Below are 17,500 nucleotides of genomic sequence, written 5' to 3'. Positions count from 1 at the left end.
CCCTGTAGGCATTTTTTGCCCAGTGTGTTATTCAACCAACTGCCATCTAGCTGTGTGACCTTGTTCACATTCTGTCTAAATATCCATAATATTACCGTCTCCAGAAAAAACACCGGAGTGACTTTTTTCAAGCAGCCATAATATATTTTACGTAATCCGTATCCATCGCTGTAGTAGTGTATAAGTTGACCTTTTAGGCATTATTTGCCCTGTAGGCATTTTTTGCCCAGTGTGTTATTCAACCAAGTGCCATCTAGCTGTGTGACCTTGTTCACATTCTGTCTAAATATCCATAATATTACCGTCTCCAGAAAAAACACCGGAGTGACTTTTTTCAAGCAGCCATAATATATTTTACGTAATCCGTATCCATCGCTGTATTAGTGTATAAATTGACCTTTTAGGCATTATTTGCCCTGTAGGCATTTTTTGCCCAGTTTTTTGGCCGCAGCCACTGAAGCACAGAGGCCAGAAAAAATATGCCATATAAATGCTGAAAATAGTCATTTTTTGCCATACGTTGACTCAACGTATATGGCAAAAAATTACTATTTTCAGCATTTATATGGCATATTTTTTCTGGCAACTGTGCTTCAGTGGCTGCGACCAAAAAAACTGGGCAAACAATGCCTACAAGGTCAACGTATGGCAAAAAATTACTATTTTCAGCATTTATATGGCATATTTTTTCTGGCAACTGTGCTTCAGTGGCTGCAACCAAAAAAACTGGGCAAACAATGTCTACAAGGTCAACGTATGGCGACAAATGACTATTTTCAGCATTTATATGGCATATTTTTTCTGGCAACTGTGCTTCAGTGGCTGCGTCCAAAAAAACTGGGCAAACAATGCCTACAAGGTCAACGTATGGCAGTTGTTTAAAGAGAACAGTAGATTACTAGCCAGCAAAGCTACCTAAGCTAAAATGTCCCTCAAATCCCTGCAGAGTTCTGTCCCTCCAATACAGAGCAGTATCAAGCAGATTACTAGCCAGCAAACTTACTATCATCTGTCCCTGAAATCACTAACAGCTCTCCCCCTACACTATCTCTTCCAAGCACACACAGGCAGATTTTTCAGATACATTTTGCCCTTGATCCCCCTCTGGCATGCCACTGTCCAGGTCGTTGCACCCTTTAAACAACTTTAAAATCATTTTTCTGGCCAGAAATGTCTTTTTTAGATGTTAAAGTTCGCCTTCCCATTGAAGTCTATGGGGTTCGCGAACCGTTCGCGAACCGCTCGCATTTTTGCGCAAGTTCGCGAATATGTTCGCGAACTTTTTTTCCGACGTTCGCTACATCCCACATCCCACAGGAGACACCACAGATCTCCTGTGCAGGTTAAATGAGTTTAAATGAGTTAAATGAATGAACTTTGAACACAAGTATAATCACATGCAATTGAGATGGGGTGTATCAGAAACAATTGATGTTGATTAAAGAGGTGGTGACAGACAGAAAAAACTGGTACAGGCTGAGGGTAAATGGATAAAAATACTCAATACTCTTAACCCCGGATGGGTTGAATGAGTTTTGGAGTCTTAAACCATTCTTATAACCTCCATCTCATGAATCGGAGTATAGACGACACCAGCAGCATATACGAATAGAAAGTAATGGTAAGATATATATTAGCTGGTGATTTATAGTATACATAATATATACATATGTTTCAGTCCAGGGTAGGCACAGAAATGATTCCACTTTGTATCATGTGAGAACTGATTTATGTTTACAATTTCCTACCAGATTGATATTAACCTCTCCATTATATTCACATGCAGAAGTGGGATGAGCAGAAGAAAGCTCCAGTATTACAATAAAAAACCTTACACCCCCCATAGGGTTACTATTTCACAGAAATAAAGAAGTGGAGGGGGCTTCCCCCAGCATCTCCCCCAATTCAAGCCCTCAGTGTCACAAATCATTCAGTGTAACCACAAGGAGGGGGAGCCTATTTCTTCAAATCTTATAGTTTAACTACACCCTCAGTGGTCACAATATCATGATGATTTGGTTATATAATATAGGGGAGATTCAATTCATTTTCCCTATTCCTCAGTCAGTCAGTAAAGGGGAATATCACACTTACCAGTTTGGTGCAGGAGGAGGAGGCAGAGAATTCCCAGAATCCTGAGGAACTGTACTGGTAAATGTCCTGCTTCTCCCATTCCCATTTCTTGTTGTTTCTCTAGTTCCAGGCGCTGCCAATAACCTTAATATCCCAGTGCTAGAAGTCCTGTGATTACAATTCCTTATATATAAATGTATATTCCTGTGACTTTCCTCCTCTGCTGAGTCTTACAGACAATACTTACTCAATAGCAGCTCATTGGGACACAGACAGGGGAATGATCAGGTATTGTGTGACTCTCTCTTTACTTTCACTAGAACCTTTATTTGGTACCGGTTCCTGCCAATGTTATTGTTACCTTGTTATAGTTGATAAGAAGTATAATAAAAGTGGTTATAAAGGTGATACTGTTATTGATTAACAAAGTACAGAAGCTTTCTGGATCTTGCACTTATGAGCTGATTTTATCCTAAAACAATTCCACTGATTATCCTTCTATCATACCTTTACCATTACCTGCCACTTCACTACATAGTTCATCATTAACAGGATCATATTTACTCACTTGTACAAAGGACAGACACTTGTTTTATGCTTCAAACATCACAGAGTGAAGAGAAACCTTTGCCCCATGTTATATAATAAGGTTATGGAATATCACATTTATTCCTCAGTGCTGTATTTATGAGGGGTGAGTGAGTTTGTCACATATTCATTATACTGGAGAATAGACCATTGTGACTATTATTATAATATTAAACATTTGAATGTGAGTTTCATGGGCAGTGCTGGGTAACGCAGCTTGTGTGTATATATGTCTGTATGTAAATACACAAGATAAATGGTTTTTATCTAAGTCATTTTAAATATATTGTTTTAATGTCTGCACCTTGGGGGGGGTATGAGTGAAACTGAAATTTCAATATACTATAACAAGCATAATGACACAAAAGATTTTTATTGATTGATTGATTGATGTGATGCTCATAGCCAAAATAACCTCTATAACCAAAAACACTGTAATAGTAACAAAAATATAGAAAAATAAAAAACGTACACAATACTTGATGAAAAACTTCAATGAATTAAAAGTAAGTTCTTGACCCAAACAGCACAATATTTCCAAGTGCTCAGAACCTTTCCACTAGTAACATAGTAAGTAAGGTTGAAAAAAGTCACATGTCCATCAAGTTCAACCTTTTTTTTAATTTTTTTATTATTAACTACCTATCTGCCAGTTGATCCAGAGGAAGGCAAAAAAAACCCATTTGAAGTCTCTCCAATTTGCCTCAGAGGGGGAAAAATTCCTTCCTGACTCCAAAATGGCAATGGGACCAGTCCCTGGATCAACTTGTACTATGAGCTATCTCCCATATCCCTGTATTCCCTCACTTGCTAAACACCATCCAACCCCTTCTTATACCTATCTAATGTATCAGCCTGTACCCCTGATTCACTTCCCAGCTCTCCCTGTAACACCCCTTTCCCTCCTCTAATCTCATTGGCTCCCTCCTGTCTGCTGGGAGGAGCTACTGGTGAATAAAGCATCCGACCCTTCCTTGTACCTATCTAATGTATCAGCCTGTACCCCTGATTCACTTCCCAGCTCTCCCTGTAACACCCCTTTCCCTCCTCTAATCTCATTGGCTCCCTCCTGTCTGCTGGGAGGAGCTACTGGTGAATAAAGCATCCGACCCTTCCTTGTACCTATCTAATGTATCAGCCTGTACCCCTGATTCACTTCCCAGCTCTCCCTGTAACACCCCTTTCCCTCCTCTAATCTCATTGGCTCCCTCCTGTCTGCTGGGAGGAGCTACTGGTGAATAAAGCATCCGACCCTTCCTTGTACCTATCTAATGTATCAGCCTGTACCCCTGATTCACTTCCCAGCTCTCCCTGTAACACCCCTTTCCCTCCTCTAATCTCATTGGCTCCCTCCTGTCTGCTGGGAGGAGCTACTGGTGAATAAAGCATCCGACCCTTCCTTGTACCTATCTAAAGTATCAGTCTGTACTTCTGATTCAGGGAGAGAATTCCACATCTTCACAGCTCTCACTGTAACAAACCCCTTCCCAATATTTAGGCGGAACCTCTTTTCTTCTAATCGGAATGGGTGACCTTGTGTCAGCTGGAAAGACCTACTGGTAAATAAATCATTAGAGAGATTATTATATGATCCCCTTATATATTTATACATAGTTATCATATCACCCCTTAAGCGCCTCTTCTCCAGTGGGAACATCCCCAATTTGGCCAGTCTTTCCTCATAGCTAAGATGTTCCCTTTACCAGCTTAGTTGCCCTTCTCTGTCCCCTCTCTAATACAATAATGTCCTGTTTGAGTGATGGAGACCAAAACTGTAGGGCATATTCTAGATGGGGCCTTACCAGTGCTCTATACAGTGGGACCCCCTCCTCCCGTGACTCTCTGCCCCATTTAATACAAGTCAAGACCTTATTTGCCCTTGATGCTGCTGACTGGCATTGCTTGCTACAGACAAGTTTATTATCTACAAGGACTCCAAGCTCCGTCTCCATTATGGATTTGCCTAGTGCAGTCCCATTAAGGGTATAAGTGGATATTGTTACATCCCAGGTGCAGGACTTTACATTTATCAACATTGAATCTCATTTGCCACTTAGCTGCCCAGATTGCCAGTTAGTCAAGATCCTGTTGCAAGTGCCACATCCTGGATGGAATTAATTGGGCTGATAGTTTTGTCTCATCTGCAAACACTGATACATTACTTACAACACCCTCCTAATGAACAAGTTAAATAAAAGTGGCCCCAATACTGAGCCCTGAGGGACCCCACTAAGAACCTTACTCCAAGTAGAGAATGTCCCATTAACAACCACCCTCTGTACCCGATCCTGTAGCCAGTTTCCTATCCATGTGCAAACGACTTCATTAAAGGGGACCTGTCACCCTAAGAAATAATTTCAAATTCTTTTCTATCATGTTAGTTGAGCAAAATAAACTTTACTTACACTGTATTTATTATTTAAATTTTGTTTCCTTCTGTCTTGGAAATATACAATCACAGCAAGCAGGCAGCAGCCATTTTGTGGACACGGTTATTATGGGAAATTGTGTATCACCCCAAAATCTTGTGTATGAACCAGAATGGGGGACCTAATGTCCATGTGCAGTGCCCTACACAATTATAGAGCCGGAGGAGGGAAGGGGGAATGTGAGGAGAGCAGTGACATGTAGGAAGTGCTGAATGGAAAGTGAAAGTAATTGACTGCCCCTCCTCTATGCCACGGGCATAGAGGCGGGGCAGGTAATATTTGATTGACAGTTTAGATATTTAAACACCTTTATAACAGGTATGGATGTTTTAATGAAAATTTTTTTTGGGGTTTCATATTTAATTTGCAAAGGACTTTCATTATGCAGCTTTTTATGTGTAGGTGACAGGTCCACTTTAAGCCCAACAGACCTTAGTTTAGAAAGCAGTCGTTTGTGGGGCACAGTATCAAACGCTTTGGCAAAATCCAAATAGATCTACTGCCCCCCCACTGTCCAGCATCTTACTTACCTCATCATAAAAAGCAATCAAATTAGTCTGACATGACCTATCCTTCATAAAGCCATGCTGATTGCTGCTCATAATGACATTCACTAGGACAAAATTTTGAATGTGATTCCTTAACAAGCCTTCAAATAATTTGCCCACCACAGATGTCAGACTTACTGGCCTATAATTACCAGGCTGAGATCGTAATCCCTTTTTAAATATTGGAATAACATCATCTTTTCTCGAATACATAGGCACCATACCAGATGACAGTGAATCTGAGAAAATCAGAAATAAGGGCTGGTCTAAAACTGAACTAATCTCTCTTAGAACCAGGGGGTGTATGCCATCAGGCCCTGGAGCCTTGTTTTTTTTGTATAATAGAAATTTATATAGGGATACAAAAAAGAGAAAGGGTGGGGTACATAAAAAGGAAAACATAAAATATCTGATAATCCATTACACATTGAATGAGGTTTATCAATATTAATATTAAATGTAATATACATATTCCGATATCTATACATTTATATTAAAGGAAAATCAAAAGAAGGGAAAAAAGAAAAAGGTTTAATAGATGAGGGGCTAAGAAAGGGGGTGTGCTTTCCTGTTAATACTGACATCATATCTTTTATTTATATATGAAACAGAACACCATTTTATTTACCATAAAGAGTCATGAAATTATTCCAAGGTTCCCAAATTCTCCAAAAGCTTTTTGCTTTCCCTTTATTTAAAGCAGCTATTTCCTCAATTTTTTTAATCTCTTCCATTGCTTTAACTCATTCAAGTACTGTTGGAATATTCGTATATTTCAACTTTTTTGGAATAAGCGATTTTGCTGCCTGTAACATGAAAAGTATTAGCTGGTTTTTAATAGTCTTACCCTTGTTTGAATCATAGTGAAGAGACACTAAGGCAGGTATATCTGCTACCTTAAAGAGGGGGATTATTTTTTGAATGTTTTTAAAAATCTTTCCCCAATATACTTGTATTTCTTTATGTAACGGGCAGTGGCGTAACTTCGGAAGCCAGGGCCCCCTTGCAAAAAAAATTTCAGGGCCCCCTCTGCACAAAATAGTGGGAGAATTTCATGTATAATATCCCCAGAACTCATAGAAGGATGGCACAGTCACAATTTCAGATATAAATACCACAGAACTATAGAAGGGTGGCAAAGTGGCAATTACATGTATCTATAGCAGATAGCACAATTGCAACTTTAAGGCAAGGAAAGAGTTAAACAACCACAAGGGAGTGCAATAAATGTGATTTGTATCCTTACCGCCCGCATTCTTTCTATGCTGATAGTGTTGTAGGGGAGGGAGGAGAGGGGGAATCTGCAGCTTAGAGTAGTGAACCACCATCCGTCCTGCTTGTCAGCAGAGTCCTGGACTGTTCAACTTTTACAGGCGCCTTTTTCCCTGCCTTCCATTGGACGAGTTGGATAACTACATTGAGGTCATGCAGGGCACACATAAGTGGAGCGCAATAGCTCGTTCTCCCACCCCCAGGCAGCAAGGAACTGCGAAAAAAAAGCTGGAGCCTGGCAGACAGAGCGGATTAAGACCAGATGGGGCCCTAGGCAGGGTAATGCTTTTGGGGCCCTCCAGCATTATAAGTGCTGTATAACATGGGGGACAGTAATCACCTCCTGTTCTTGTCAGATTAAGGCTATCAGATTTTCAGAGTAGAAATTTTTTGACCATGCCCGCTGTGGGAGATACATCTTGATAAACCACTCGCTACTGAATATATAGATAGCTAAGCATCTGTTTTAGTTTTTTCTAAAACACAAATCACAGCATTCTCAGGCAAATTGACTGATGCATGCAGGGTTATTTTATTTGGAATACTCCTAAAATACTTAGCAGAATAAATGCTGTGGCAATTCCATGTATAATACCCCCAGATCTCATAGCAAGATGGCACAGTGGAAATGTCATGTATTATACCCCAGAACTCATAGCAGAATGGCACAGAGACTATTTCATGTATAATAACCATCAGAACTCATAGCAAGATGGCACAGCAACTATTTCATGTATAAATACCCAAGAATTCATAGCTGAATGGCACAAGGATTATTGCATGTATAATAACCACTAGAACTCATAGAAAGATGGCACAGAGATTATTTCATGTATAAATACCCCAGAACTCATATCTGAATGGCACAGAGATTATTTCATGTATAATAACCACCAGAACTCATAGCAGTATGGCAGACAGTGGCACAGTGTCAGATTCACAAAGGATACCCACTGAGCACAGTTATTCTTATGTAAAACAACCTCAGCACATATATAAAAATAATATGTCACATTGTCAGAGATAATGACAGATGACAAGGAAAGAGTTATGGCTGGAGTTCTTACCACGAAACAGGAGAATTAGAGGACCCTGTTAATAAGAGGTTAAATACTAAAAGAGTATGGATACCAGTTTATGCACGAGAGTGGTACTTAAATTATGATCTATGATATGTTGAGACGTGAGATAATCCAGAATGTGTCATAAAGGTTCTTCAGGGAGCATATGACTACAGCATTGGGTTTGCAAAACTCAGGAATAACACATGCTAACTGGATATAACATGAGAAGAAAGCCTGCACACAAGCCTGTTATGGGAATGAAAACTGCCATACTGTGTTTGCAATACTCAAGCAAGCTTTACTGGGTCACTGTTAACTGAACATTTCTGATAAACGTTGCCCTAGGTGGATAGTGGGTTTGGGATTGGGAATCACTGATCTGCTCACAAGCTATTACCAGTGAGAATTCTTCTTGGGGCCCTGGGGGGGGGGGGAGCCACCAACCTTCAGCCAAGATGTGCAGAGCCCAGCATGAAAATTCTTTACCCGCAGCTCAGGAGTCAGGACCCGATGTGTGGGCGGGAAATTCAAATTAGCCAATTGATAATATGACCTGCAGTTGTTTATCTGTTCCTTTTGCTGCCTACTACTTGCTCTCTTCCCGGATGCACGATGCAGCCTGGAAACAAGGAGGATTTTATTGCAGGCAGTGCAGGTGGGCCTCAGATGCGATAGAATCACAGATCCATCATCCGGTTACATTTCACGGGGCTCCTATTGGGTAAATCTCCACCAATTGCACCATTTTTAAACTTTAATGATTTCTGGGCTGCCTAACACTAGACAGGCCCTAGGCAGGCACTGCTGGCAGAGTTCCGGATTGCCCACACCATCCCCCCGATATGGTGACTGGTCCCTGCTGGTTGTGCATACTACTGAGGAAGCAGGCCCCCACCGGGCCCCCTGTACTCCCGGGCCCCCCCGCGACTGCGGGGTCTGCTTCCTCAGTAGTTACGCCACTGGTAACGGGGTCCCTTCACTCAATTGACATCTCCAGCACATTTTATCCGACTGTGGAAACATTTTGTGCAATCTTGAAGGTGTATAATACCATCCCATAAATAATTTGTAGTTAGTTTCTTGAGTGTTAGAACCTATAGAACCCTTGTGTATTGACTTCATAATACTCTGCCAAATTGGTTCTGATATTTTAAGTTTTAAATCATTTTCCCATTGCTTCTTCTTAGATATCTCTTTAGGTAATACATTGTTTACCAAGAGCTTGTATATAGTTGATAATGGTTTGTTTATCTTAGAAGATTCTGTTATTAATCTTTCCCACCAAGTTTGGGCTCCCTCCGCTTTTCCTACACCCAATGAATTCAAAAAATGGTAAAGTTGGTTATTACACCATGGGGTATATTTATCAAAGAGTGAAGTTAATAGTGAAGTTAAATCCCATAGAAATGAATGGAGAGCTGCGGAATTTCACTCTAGTGGCGGAACTTCACTTTTTGATAAATTTACCCCTATAAGTCTCTTGGGTGTTTCCACCACATTTCCTGAATGGTTGTTAAAGGTATTACCCTCCCTTTTAAAATAAAGTTTGTGATTGTCGTCCATTTATTATTAAACTTTCCCCAGTGATCAAACGCCCTTTTGTCATAGGACGGTAAAAAGTCTAAGTTTTGATTTATAGGGGCTAATGGAGAAGGGTAGTTTGCTAGAGACCAAAGCGAATTTAACTCAAACCAAATTTTTAACGATGCCCCCAACAAGGGATGCTGTGTAGTTTCCTTTGGTAAATTACTTTCTTTCCCCCAAATCAAGCATAGAATTATAGAGAACAATTGCTCAGTTTCTAATTCTTTTCCCTTTTGTTTCTCTTGTAAGTGCCAGTTAAGAATGCGACTTAAATGAATAGACACATAATACAAATATATATCTGGTGCTGCTAAACTTCCATGTTTTTTCTGTAATCTTAATGTATTATATTTCACTCTGGGTTTTTTATTGGTCCAAATAAATTGAGCAATCATAGTCTTAATTTTACTAAAAAATACTTTTGGAATCAATATAGGGATCATTTGCATTATGTATAATAACTTAGGAGTGATCATCATTTTTATAACCTGTATTCTACCGAACCAGGACAATTGCAATTTATTCCAATTATGCAGGGATTTCTGAGTCTCCTCTAATAAGGGAAGGAAATTTATTTTAAACAAGTGATTTAAATTTGCTGGGATGAATGTCCCTAAATATTTTATTGCTATATTAGACCACTGAAAGGGTAAATTATTTGCTAAAACATTTTTGAGTATGTGGTGCTAAGCTCACATTCAGTGCCTCTGATTACTGTTATTAACCGTGGAATTAGACAATTCACCAAATTCTTTTAGCAAACAGAGCAGGTTTGGTAATGATATATGTGGTTCAGTAATGATTAATAAGAGGTCACCCGCAAATGCAGCAGCAACCACTCCCTTTATGGTTAGTCCTGCTATGTTTTCCTTTCGCCTTATATGAGATAATAATACTTCCATAACTATAATAAAGAATATTGGTGATAAAGGGCAACCCTGTCACGTTCCATTACCAATTTTAACCTGGTTTGACAGGATGCCATTTATCTTTATTCTCGCTGAGGGTTCTTGGTACAATGCCATAATTTTTGATATTGTATTATCACCTATTCTAACGCCCCTCAATGAGTATCGAAGGAAGTCCCAGGATATCCTGTCAAAAGCCTTTTCGGCATCTGTAGTTAACAGCATACATGGGATCTTCCTTTTCTGGGCATAATGCATTAAGGATATTATTTTGGTTGAATTATCCTTGCCCTCCCTTGCCGGTACAACTCCTGATTGGACTGTATGAATTATCTCAGCTAGAACTGCCTTTAATCTGTTACCAATGATTTTCGCATATATCGTATTATCTATGTTTATTAGCGATATTGGTCTATAACTGGCACAAAGTAAATCTTTATTGGGTTTTAGAATTACTGCAATATGAGCTTCATTTGCCTGTTTAGATGGAGGAAACTTCTCACTCATTTAATTAAAAGAACTTATTAAATAAGGAGTTAGTAATTCCTGGAATGTCTTATAATATTGGGCTCTATATACATCTGGCCCAGGACTTTTGTTGTTTGGTAACGCTTGTATTGTTTCTATTACCTCTTTTTCAGTAATTATGGATTCAAGCATATCTCTTTGTTCTGCAAAAATTTGGGGGAGATTTGCTTCCCTAATAAAATTTTTCTTTTCTTGAGGATAATCTATTTTTAATCCTGTATAATTGTTGGTAAAATTCTTGAAAACAGTCTAGTCCCATAATGTACATTTTGTCTCTGATCTTTTATAGCATATATATGAGATTTCTCTTGCTGCTTCTTCAACTGTTGAGCAAAAAGTTTACTATTTTTATTATTATACTTAGAACATTCTTGTTTTGTTCCTATATAGGCTTTGTAAGTTTTTATATCTAATAACACTTTCAATACTATTCTTTTACTCTAAGAATAGTAATAGTAATACTAGGGGGCCGATTCACTAACTTCGAGTGAAGGATTCGAAGTAAAAAAACTTTTAATTTCAAAGTTTTTTTGGGCTACTTCGACCATCAAATGGGCTACTTCGACCATCGAATGGGCTACTTCGACCTTCAACTACGACTTTGAATCGAACTATTCGAACTAAAAATTGTTCGACCATTAGATAGTTGAAGTACTGTCTCTTTAAAAAAAACTTCGATCCCCTAGTTCGCCATCTAAAAGCTACCGAAGTCAATGTTAGTCTATGGGGAAGGTCCCCATAGGCTTGGCTAACTTTTTTTGATCGAAGGATATTCCTTCGATCGTTGGATTTAAATCCTTTGAATCGTTCGATTCGAAGGATTTAATCGTTCGATCGAAGGAATAATCCTTAGATCGTTCGATCGTACTATCTGCGCTAAATCCTTCGACTTCGATATTCGAAGTCGAAGGATTTCAATTCGCAGTCGAATATCGAGGGTTAATTAACCCTTGATATTTGACCCTTAGTGAATCAGCCCCTAATTGTGTTAAATTGTGCTTAGCTAAACTTTGTTTATGTACTTTTTCTAATTTTCTCTCTTTTTTTATTCTCATTCCTAATGATATCACGAGTCCCCTCAAGATACATTTTTGTGTTTCCCATAACACAGAATTTGGGAGATATATTGACCCAACAGTTATTTTTGTTGGTGTTATTTCTCCTTTTAATAATATGTATCTACCCATTTTATTGTCTAAAAAAAGATGCTGAAACATTACCCCCACATAGGCATTACGATTGCCCTATTGATCTAACTTCAGGGTCTACTCCTCCAAGAGGGAGAACTTATCCTCTTTCCTTGCCTGAGGCTCAGGCTATGAAAGATTATATTAAAGAAAATCTGAAAACAGGTTTTATCAGACCCTCATATTCCCCTGCAGGGGCCAGTTTCTTCTTTGTGGGCAAAAAAGATGGGGGGCCTTCACCCATGAATTGATTATCATGGCTTTAATAAAATGACGGTAAAAAAACACTATCCCCTTCCGCTAATTTGTGAGTTTTTTGATCAAGACAAGAATGCTACCCTCTACACTAAACTTGATCTTAGAGGTGCATATACTGTAACCTCATTCGTATTAGGGAAAGGGATGAGTGGAAAACGGCCTAAATTGCTAAATTACAGAAATATACCTTTGAGGTCTCTTCTGTACAATTTTTGGGGTTCAACATATCTGATAGGGGGTTGGGGGACAATTCCTCAGGTTACAAAGGATAGCTTCAGATTTAAAATACTTCAATAGTGCCAATGGGCGCCTTGTAAGTTTGTAACAAGGGGTTATGAAAGGCATATGCTAATTAAAGTACGTGGTGAGGTACTTAAAATTAAAAGGGAATCCTTACTGCATAAGACTGTAATAAAAAAAAAGCAAAAAAAAGCACAGTTCCCCTTTGTATCTACATATGGCCCAAATAGTAAAACAATGCAAAAGCTTATTTGTCGCTATTGGCCTATAGTGCAGAAAGATCCTATTTTGGGAAAACACGGTAAGGAATGTCCTATTTTCTCCTACAAAAGGGGTAGAAACATAGCTGACAGACTAGTAAAGTCTAAGCAAACAAAAAAAACACAAGATTTCTAGGTACCCCTAAGGTAGGCACATTTCCATGACTCAACTGCTGTTGTTGCAATTCTATCATAAAAGGGTAACATATAACCCATCCGTTACAGGGGAACAGAATAAAAGTAAAGCGATATGCCACATGTAATACTGATTTTGTTATATATGGACTTAAATGCCCAGGTAGTAAAATGTACATGCGCCAAACATCCAGGAAAGTAAGAATAAATGAACACAAAAGGTCTATAACTAACTATAACTTGAATTCCTCCGCCAAGTAGAGGTGGCGATAGGAAGAGATTATTACTCCAACATGAAGCAAAATGGATTGATACCCTAAATACACTTGAACCATTAGGTTCACTTAATGATGCACTGAGTTACAAATGTTTTCTATAAATGAAATATAATCCTTTGTCATTTCAGCTTTTTATGCTTTTGAACAAACCACTTGGACATTTTTCTCAGCAGGAAGGAGACCACCAACCACTGTAACTTATGCTGTATAAACATACTGAGTATTTTGGTGCACTATTGGAGCAGGCCAGTAGGTGGCAGTGTAAGAAATTTTGTTACAATGTATGTGAATGTGTCTAGCCACATGGGGGAATGGACACACTTGTTTGTTTTTTTGCTGTTTTTAAAAGGAAATTAGGTTACCCACAGTGTATGTATAAGCACCTGAGGAAAGATCTCTAGATCCAAAACATATCGTGCATTTCTGAATAACGTGATTACTGATCAAAGAAATTGGTTCCCCAGTGCAATATCTATGATTTGTACAAGAATTTAATCAGGTAGAAATTTATTTTTGGAGAATTTCATAAATCCACCTTTTCATTTCCTTTGAGCCAAAATTGCTTCCAGCCATCTGAACAGAACTAATATGGCTAGATGGGGAAAAATACAGAATTACTTTTAAACAACACATCTCTACCACAAAAATTAAAGGACACACAAATCCATAATTTTTGCATTTGGTCAAATATCATTTTTAGTGAAGCAGTATTCAGTTGTATGAAATTAAATCAATTGTGAAAAACTAGCTGTGCAAACATTTGGGTACCCTTGTAATTTTGCTAATTTGAATGCATGTAACTGCTCAATACTGATTACTGGCAACACCTAATTGGTTGGATTAGCTCATTAAGCCTTGAACTTCATAGGCAGGTGTGTCCGATGATGAGAAAAGGTATTTAAGGTGACCAATTGCAAGTTGTGCTTGTGTTTGACTCTCCTCTGAAGAGTGACAGCATGGGATCCTCAAAGCAACTCTCAAAAGATCTGAAAACAAAGATTGTTCAGTATCAGGGTTTAGGGGAAGGCTACAAAAAGCATCTCAGAGGTTTATTAAACTGTCAGTTCCAACTGTAAGGAATGTAATGAGGAAATGGAAGGCCACAGGCACAGTTGCTGTAAAACCCAGGTCTGACAGGCCAAGAAAAATCCAGGAGCGACATATTGTGAGGATTGTGAGAATGTTACAGACAACCCAAAGATCATCTCCAAAGACCTGCAAGAAGATCTTGCTGCAGATGCAGGTGTATCTGTACATCGTTCTACAATTCAGCACAATTTGCACAAAGAACATGTGTATGGCAGGGGGATGAGAAGCCCTTTCTGCACTCACACAAACACACTCGCTTGTTCTATGGAAAAGATCATTTACACAACACACAGGCATTTGGGAACAAAGAGCTTTGGACTGAGGAGACAAAAATTTAGTTATTTGCTCATAACAAAAAGCTCTTTACATGGCGGAAGAACACGACATTCCAAGAAAAACACCTGCTACCGACTGTCACATTTGGTGGAGGTCCCATCATGCTGTGGGGCTGTGTGGCTAGTTCAGGGGCTGTGTGGCTAGTTCAGAGGCTGTGTGGCTAGTTCAGGGGCTGTGGGGCTAGTTCAGGGGCTGTGGGGCTAGTTCAGGGGCTGTGGGGCTAGTTCAGGGGCTGTGGGGCTAGTTCAGGGGCTGTGTGGCTAGTTCAGGGACTGTGTGGCTAGTTCAGGGGCTGTGGGGCTAGTTCAGGGGCTGTGTGGCTAGTTCAGGGGCTGTGTGGCTAGTTCAGGGGCTGTGTGACTAGTTCAGGGACTGTGGGGCTAGTTCAGGGGCTGTGGGGCTAGTTCAGGGACTGTGTGGCTAGTTCAGGGGCTGTGTGGCTAGTTCAGGGACTGTGTGGCTAGTTCAGGGGCTGTGGGGCTAGTTCAGGGGCTGTGGGGCTAGTTCAGGGACTACTGGGGCCCTTGTTAAAGTCCAGGGTCGGATGAATTCAACCCAATATGAACAAATTGTTCAGGATAATGTTCAAGCATCAGTCACAAAGTTGAAGTTGCGCTGCTGGGGTCGGATATTCCAACAAGACAATGACCCTAAACTCACTTGGAAATCTACAAAGACATTTATGCAGAGGGACAAGTCCAATATTCTGGAGTCCCCCGACTTGAATATGATGGAAAATCTATGGGATGAGTTGAAGCAGACTGTCCATGCTCGGCAGCCATCACATTTAACTGAACTGGAGAGATTTTGTATGGACCAATGGTCACAAATAGCCACATCCACAATCCAGACACTCATCAAAGGCTATAGGAGGCGTCTAGAGGCTGTTACATTTGTAACTAAGTATTGATGGAATATCTCTGTTGGGGTGCCCAAATTTACACACCTGTCTAATTTAGTTATGATGCATATTTTCTGTTAATCCAATAAACTTTATGTCACTGCTGAAATACTACTATTTCCATAAGGCAAGTTATTTATTAAAAGGAAGAATTTAGAGGGGTTCCCAAACTTTGTCATATGACTATAGCTAGTTAGTTTGTGTTAGACTTATATTTTGTATTAGATTTTAATTTGTAAATTATTGTAAATACTAAACATTTTGCATGTATTGGAATTATAATGTATTTATTCTGTGAAGGCTTTTAAAATACAGTTAAATTGCAAGTGCAGCTTTACTATACCTGTGATCCAATTGGGTGGGGTAGAGACCAGCAATTTAAATAGAATGTTGCAGTGCATTGTGGGAGCTCGGACTTCAATGAGAGGCTAAAGGGTTGTACCAGCATTGAGTCATTGTAAAGCCCAGTTTGTAAAAAGAGACATATTATGTAAATAACAAGAATGTACTATTTTAGATATATAAAAAATGTGCTTGAAGAAGTAGTGTTTCTAGTTACTTAATTGAAAATTGCTGCAAAATTCCTACTAGTCCCGCCCATCTGTTCCACTTGCAGCTGCCTCCTTTCCCAGGCTATGCAGGGGAGCTGGCGGCACTCAACTCACTGTACTGTAGGAACCAATCAGCAGCTAGCAGGACCTGATAGGGAACTATTTGTGCTTGTGTGACTGCAGGGCTGTCATTGGCTGTCCCCCTCCTACTGTGTTTCTGACATGCCCACCCCTCATATAAAATAAAACAAGAATCCTCTTTGTGAAAACTACCCCACACTACCCAAACTGGCAGTGACATCAATATTAATGTTTGGATTTAATGCAGTTTAGAATTAAGGATTTGGCAGAGTCTGAAACTGAAAAAATCTTAAATTCTGGGTTTGGGACAATTCAACAAATTTTACTTCAGCCCTTGATAATATATTTATTATATTTTTATATGAGCACATTTATATGAGAACAGCCTATTCCAATGAGGGACAAATGGTTATGTGTCAAAGTGTAAGAATAGTGATGGGCGAATTTGCGCGAAACGGCGCCGGTGTCTCGTTTTTGACGCCGGCGCCCGTTTTTGGCGCCGGCGCCCGTTTTTGGCGCCGGCGTCCGTTTTTTCGAAAAAAACAGTCTATGTTCTGTTGTTAAAGTCAATATTTGAAATAGCCTTATCTCTGAGTTTTGCTTTCCATATAATGATATCATTGCAATACAATTAGCAACACCCTTTAAATGGGACTCATGCAATGCTTTACTGTGGGTGGAGGTTCTCATTATATATTGTATTATATTCCAGCAGTTATTACTGATGTTCATTTCCGTCAGTCTCTCTTTAGTCCGTATAAGATGCACCACTTGTCTCCTCTTCTACCAAATCACTATTCTCCCCCCTCGGACCCACCTCTGCAGCCTTTAACTTTCCCACAATGAATTTGGCAGCAGCAGTTTTTGATGGTGTAAAGGGGTGAGCACAATTAGGAGGGATAACTGGTTGCCTAGATACACTGGGGGGCCTTGCTGGAGGGGTGAGATCAGAATTTGGGAGACAAGGGGATTGATGGCAATTGTCCTGTATTTCACATTGGGGGTGCTTTAATGTTGGCACCTCACGGATTTCATTCATTTCACTTGGTTCTGCTGACGGTGCTGCATCACTATCATCACTTTCTGGCATTACATGGACTTGTGCTTCTGTCAGCCTATGTTCCTCTGCAAACACAAAACAGAAGGAGATAAATCAGAAGACTTTGTTTCACTCTATTTCCAAGAACAGT

At 39.6% G+C, this 17,500-nt stretch overlaps 2 protein-coding genes across 5 annotated transcripts in view; both read right to left on the bottom strand.

Moving 5' to 3' along the window:
• LOC108704753 (signal-regulatory protein beta-1) overlaps positions 1–2,364 on the bottom strand; it is a 38,744-nt gene extending 36,380 nt beyond the window's left edge. The window contains exon 1 of the mRNA XM_041575924.1: positions 2,095–2,364. Coding sequence (XP_041431858.1) covers positions 2,095–2,179 — 85 coding nt within the window. The 5' untranslated portion in view covers positions 2,180–2,364. The remainder of the gene's footprint in view (positions 1–2,094) is intronic.
• Positions 2,365–16,953: 14,589 nt separating this feature from the next.
• Positions 16,954–17,500, bottom strand: part of LOC108704738 — a 67,631-nt gene continuing 67,084 nt past the window's right edge. For all 4 annotated transcript variants that reach the window (XM_041575913.1, XM_041575915.1, XM_041575914.1 and 1 more), the window contains one exon: positions 16,954–17,435. In XM_041575913.1, coding sequence (XP_041431847.1) covers positions 17,059–17,435 — 377 coding nt within the window. In that variant the 3' untranslated portion in view covers positions 16,954–17,058. The remainder of the gene's footprint in view (positions 17,436–17,500) is intronic.

Source organism: Xenopus laevis, chromosome 9_10L, assembly GCF_017654675.1.
Source record: "Xenopus laevis strain J_2021 chromosome 9_10L, Xenopus_laevis_v10.1, whole genome shotgun sequence".
NCBI classification, from domain to species: Eukaryota; Metazoa; Chordata; class Amphibia; order Anura; family Pipidae; genus Xenopus; species Xenopus laevis.
Note: the sequence above shows the minus strand (reverse complement) of the source record. Positions and strands in the feature narration are given on the sequence as shown.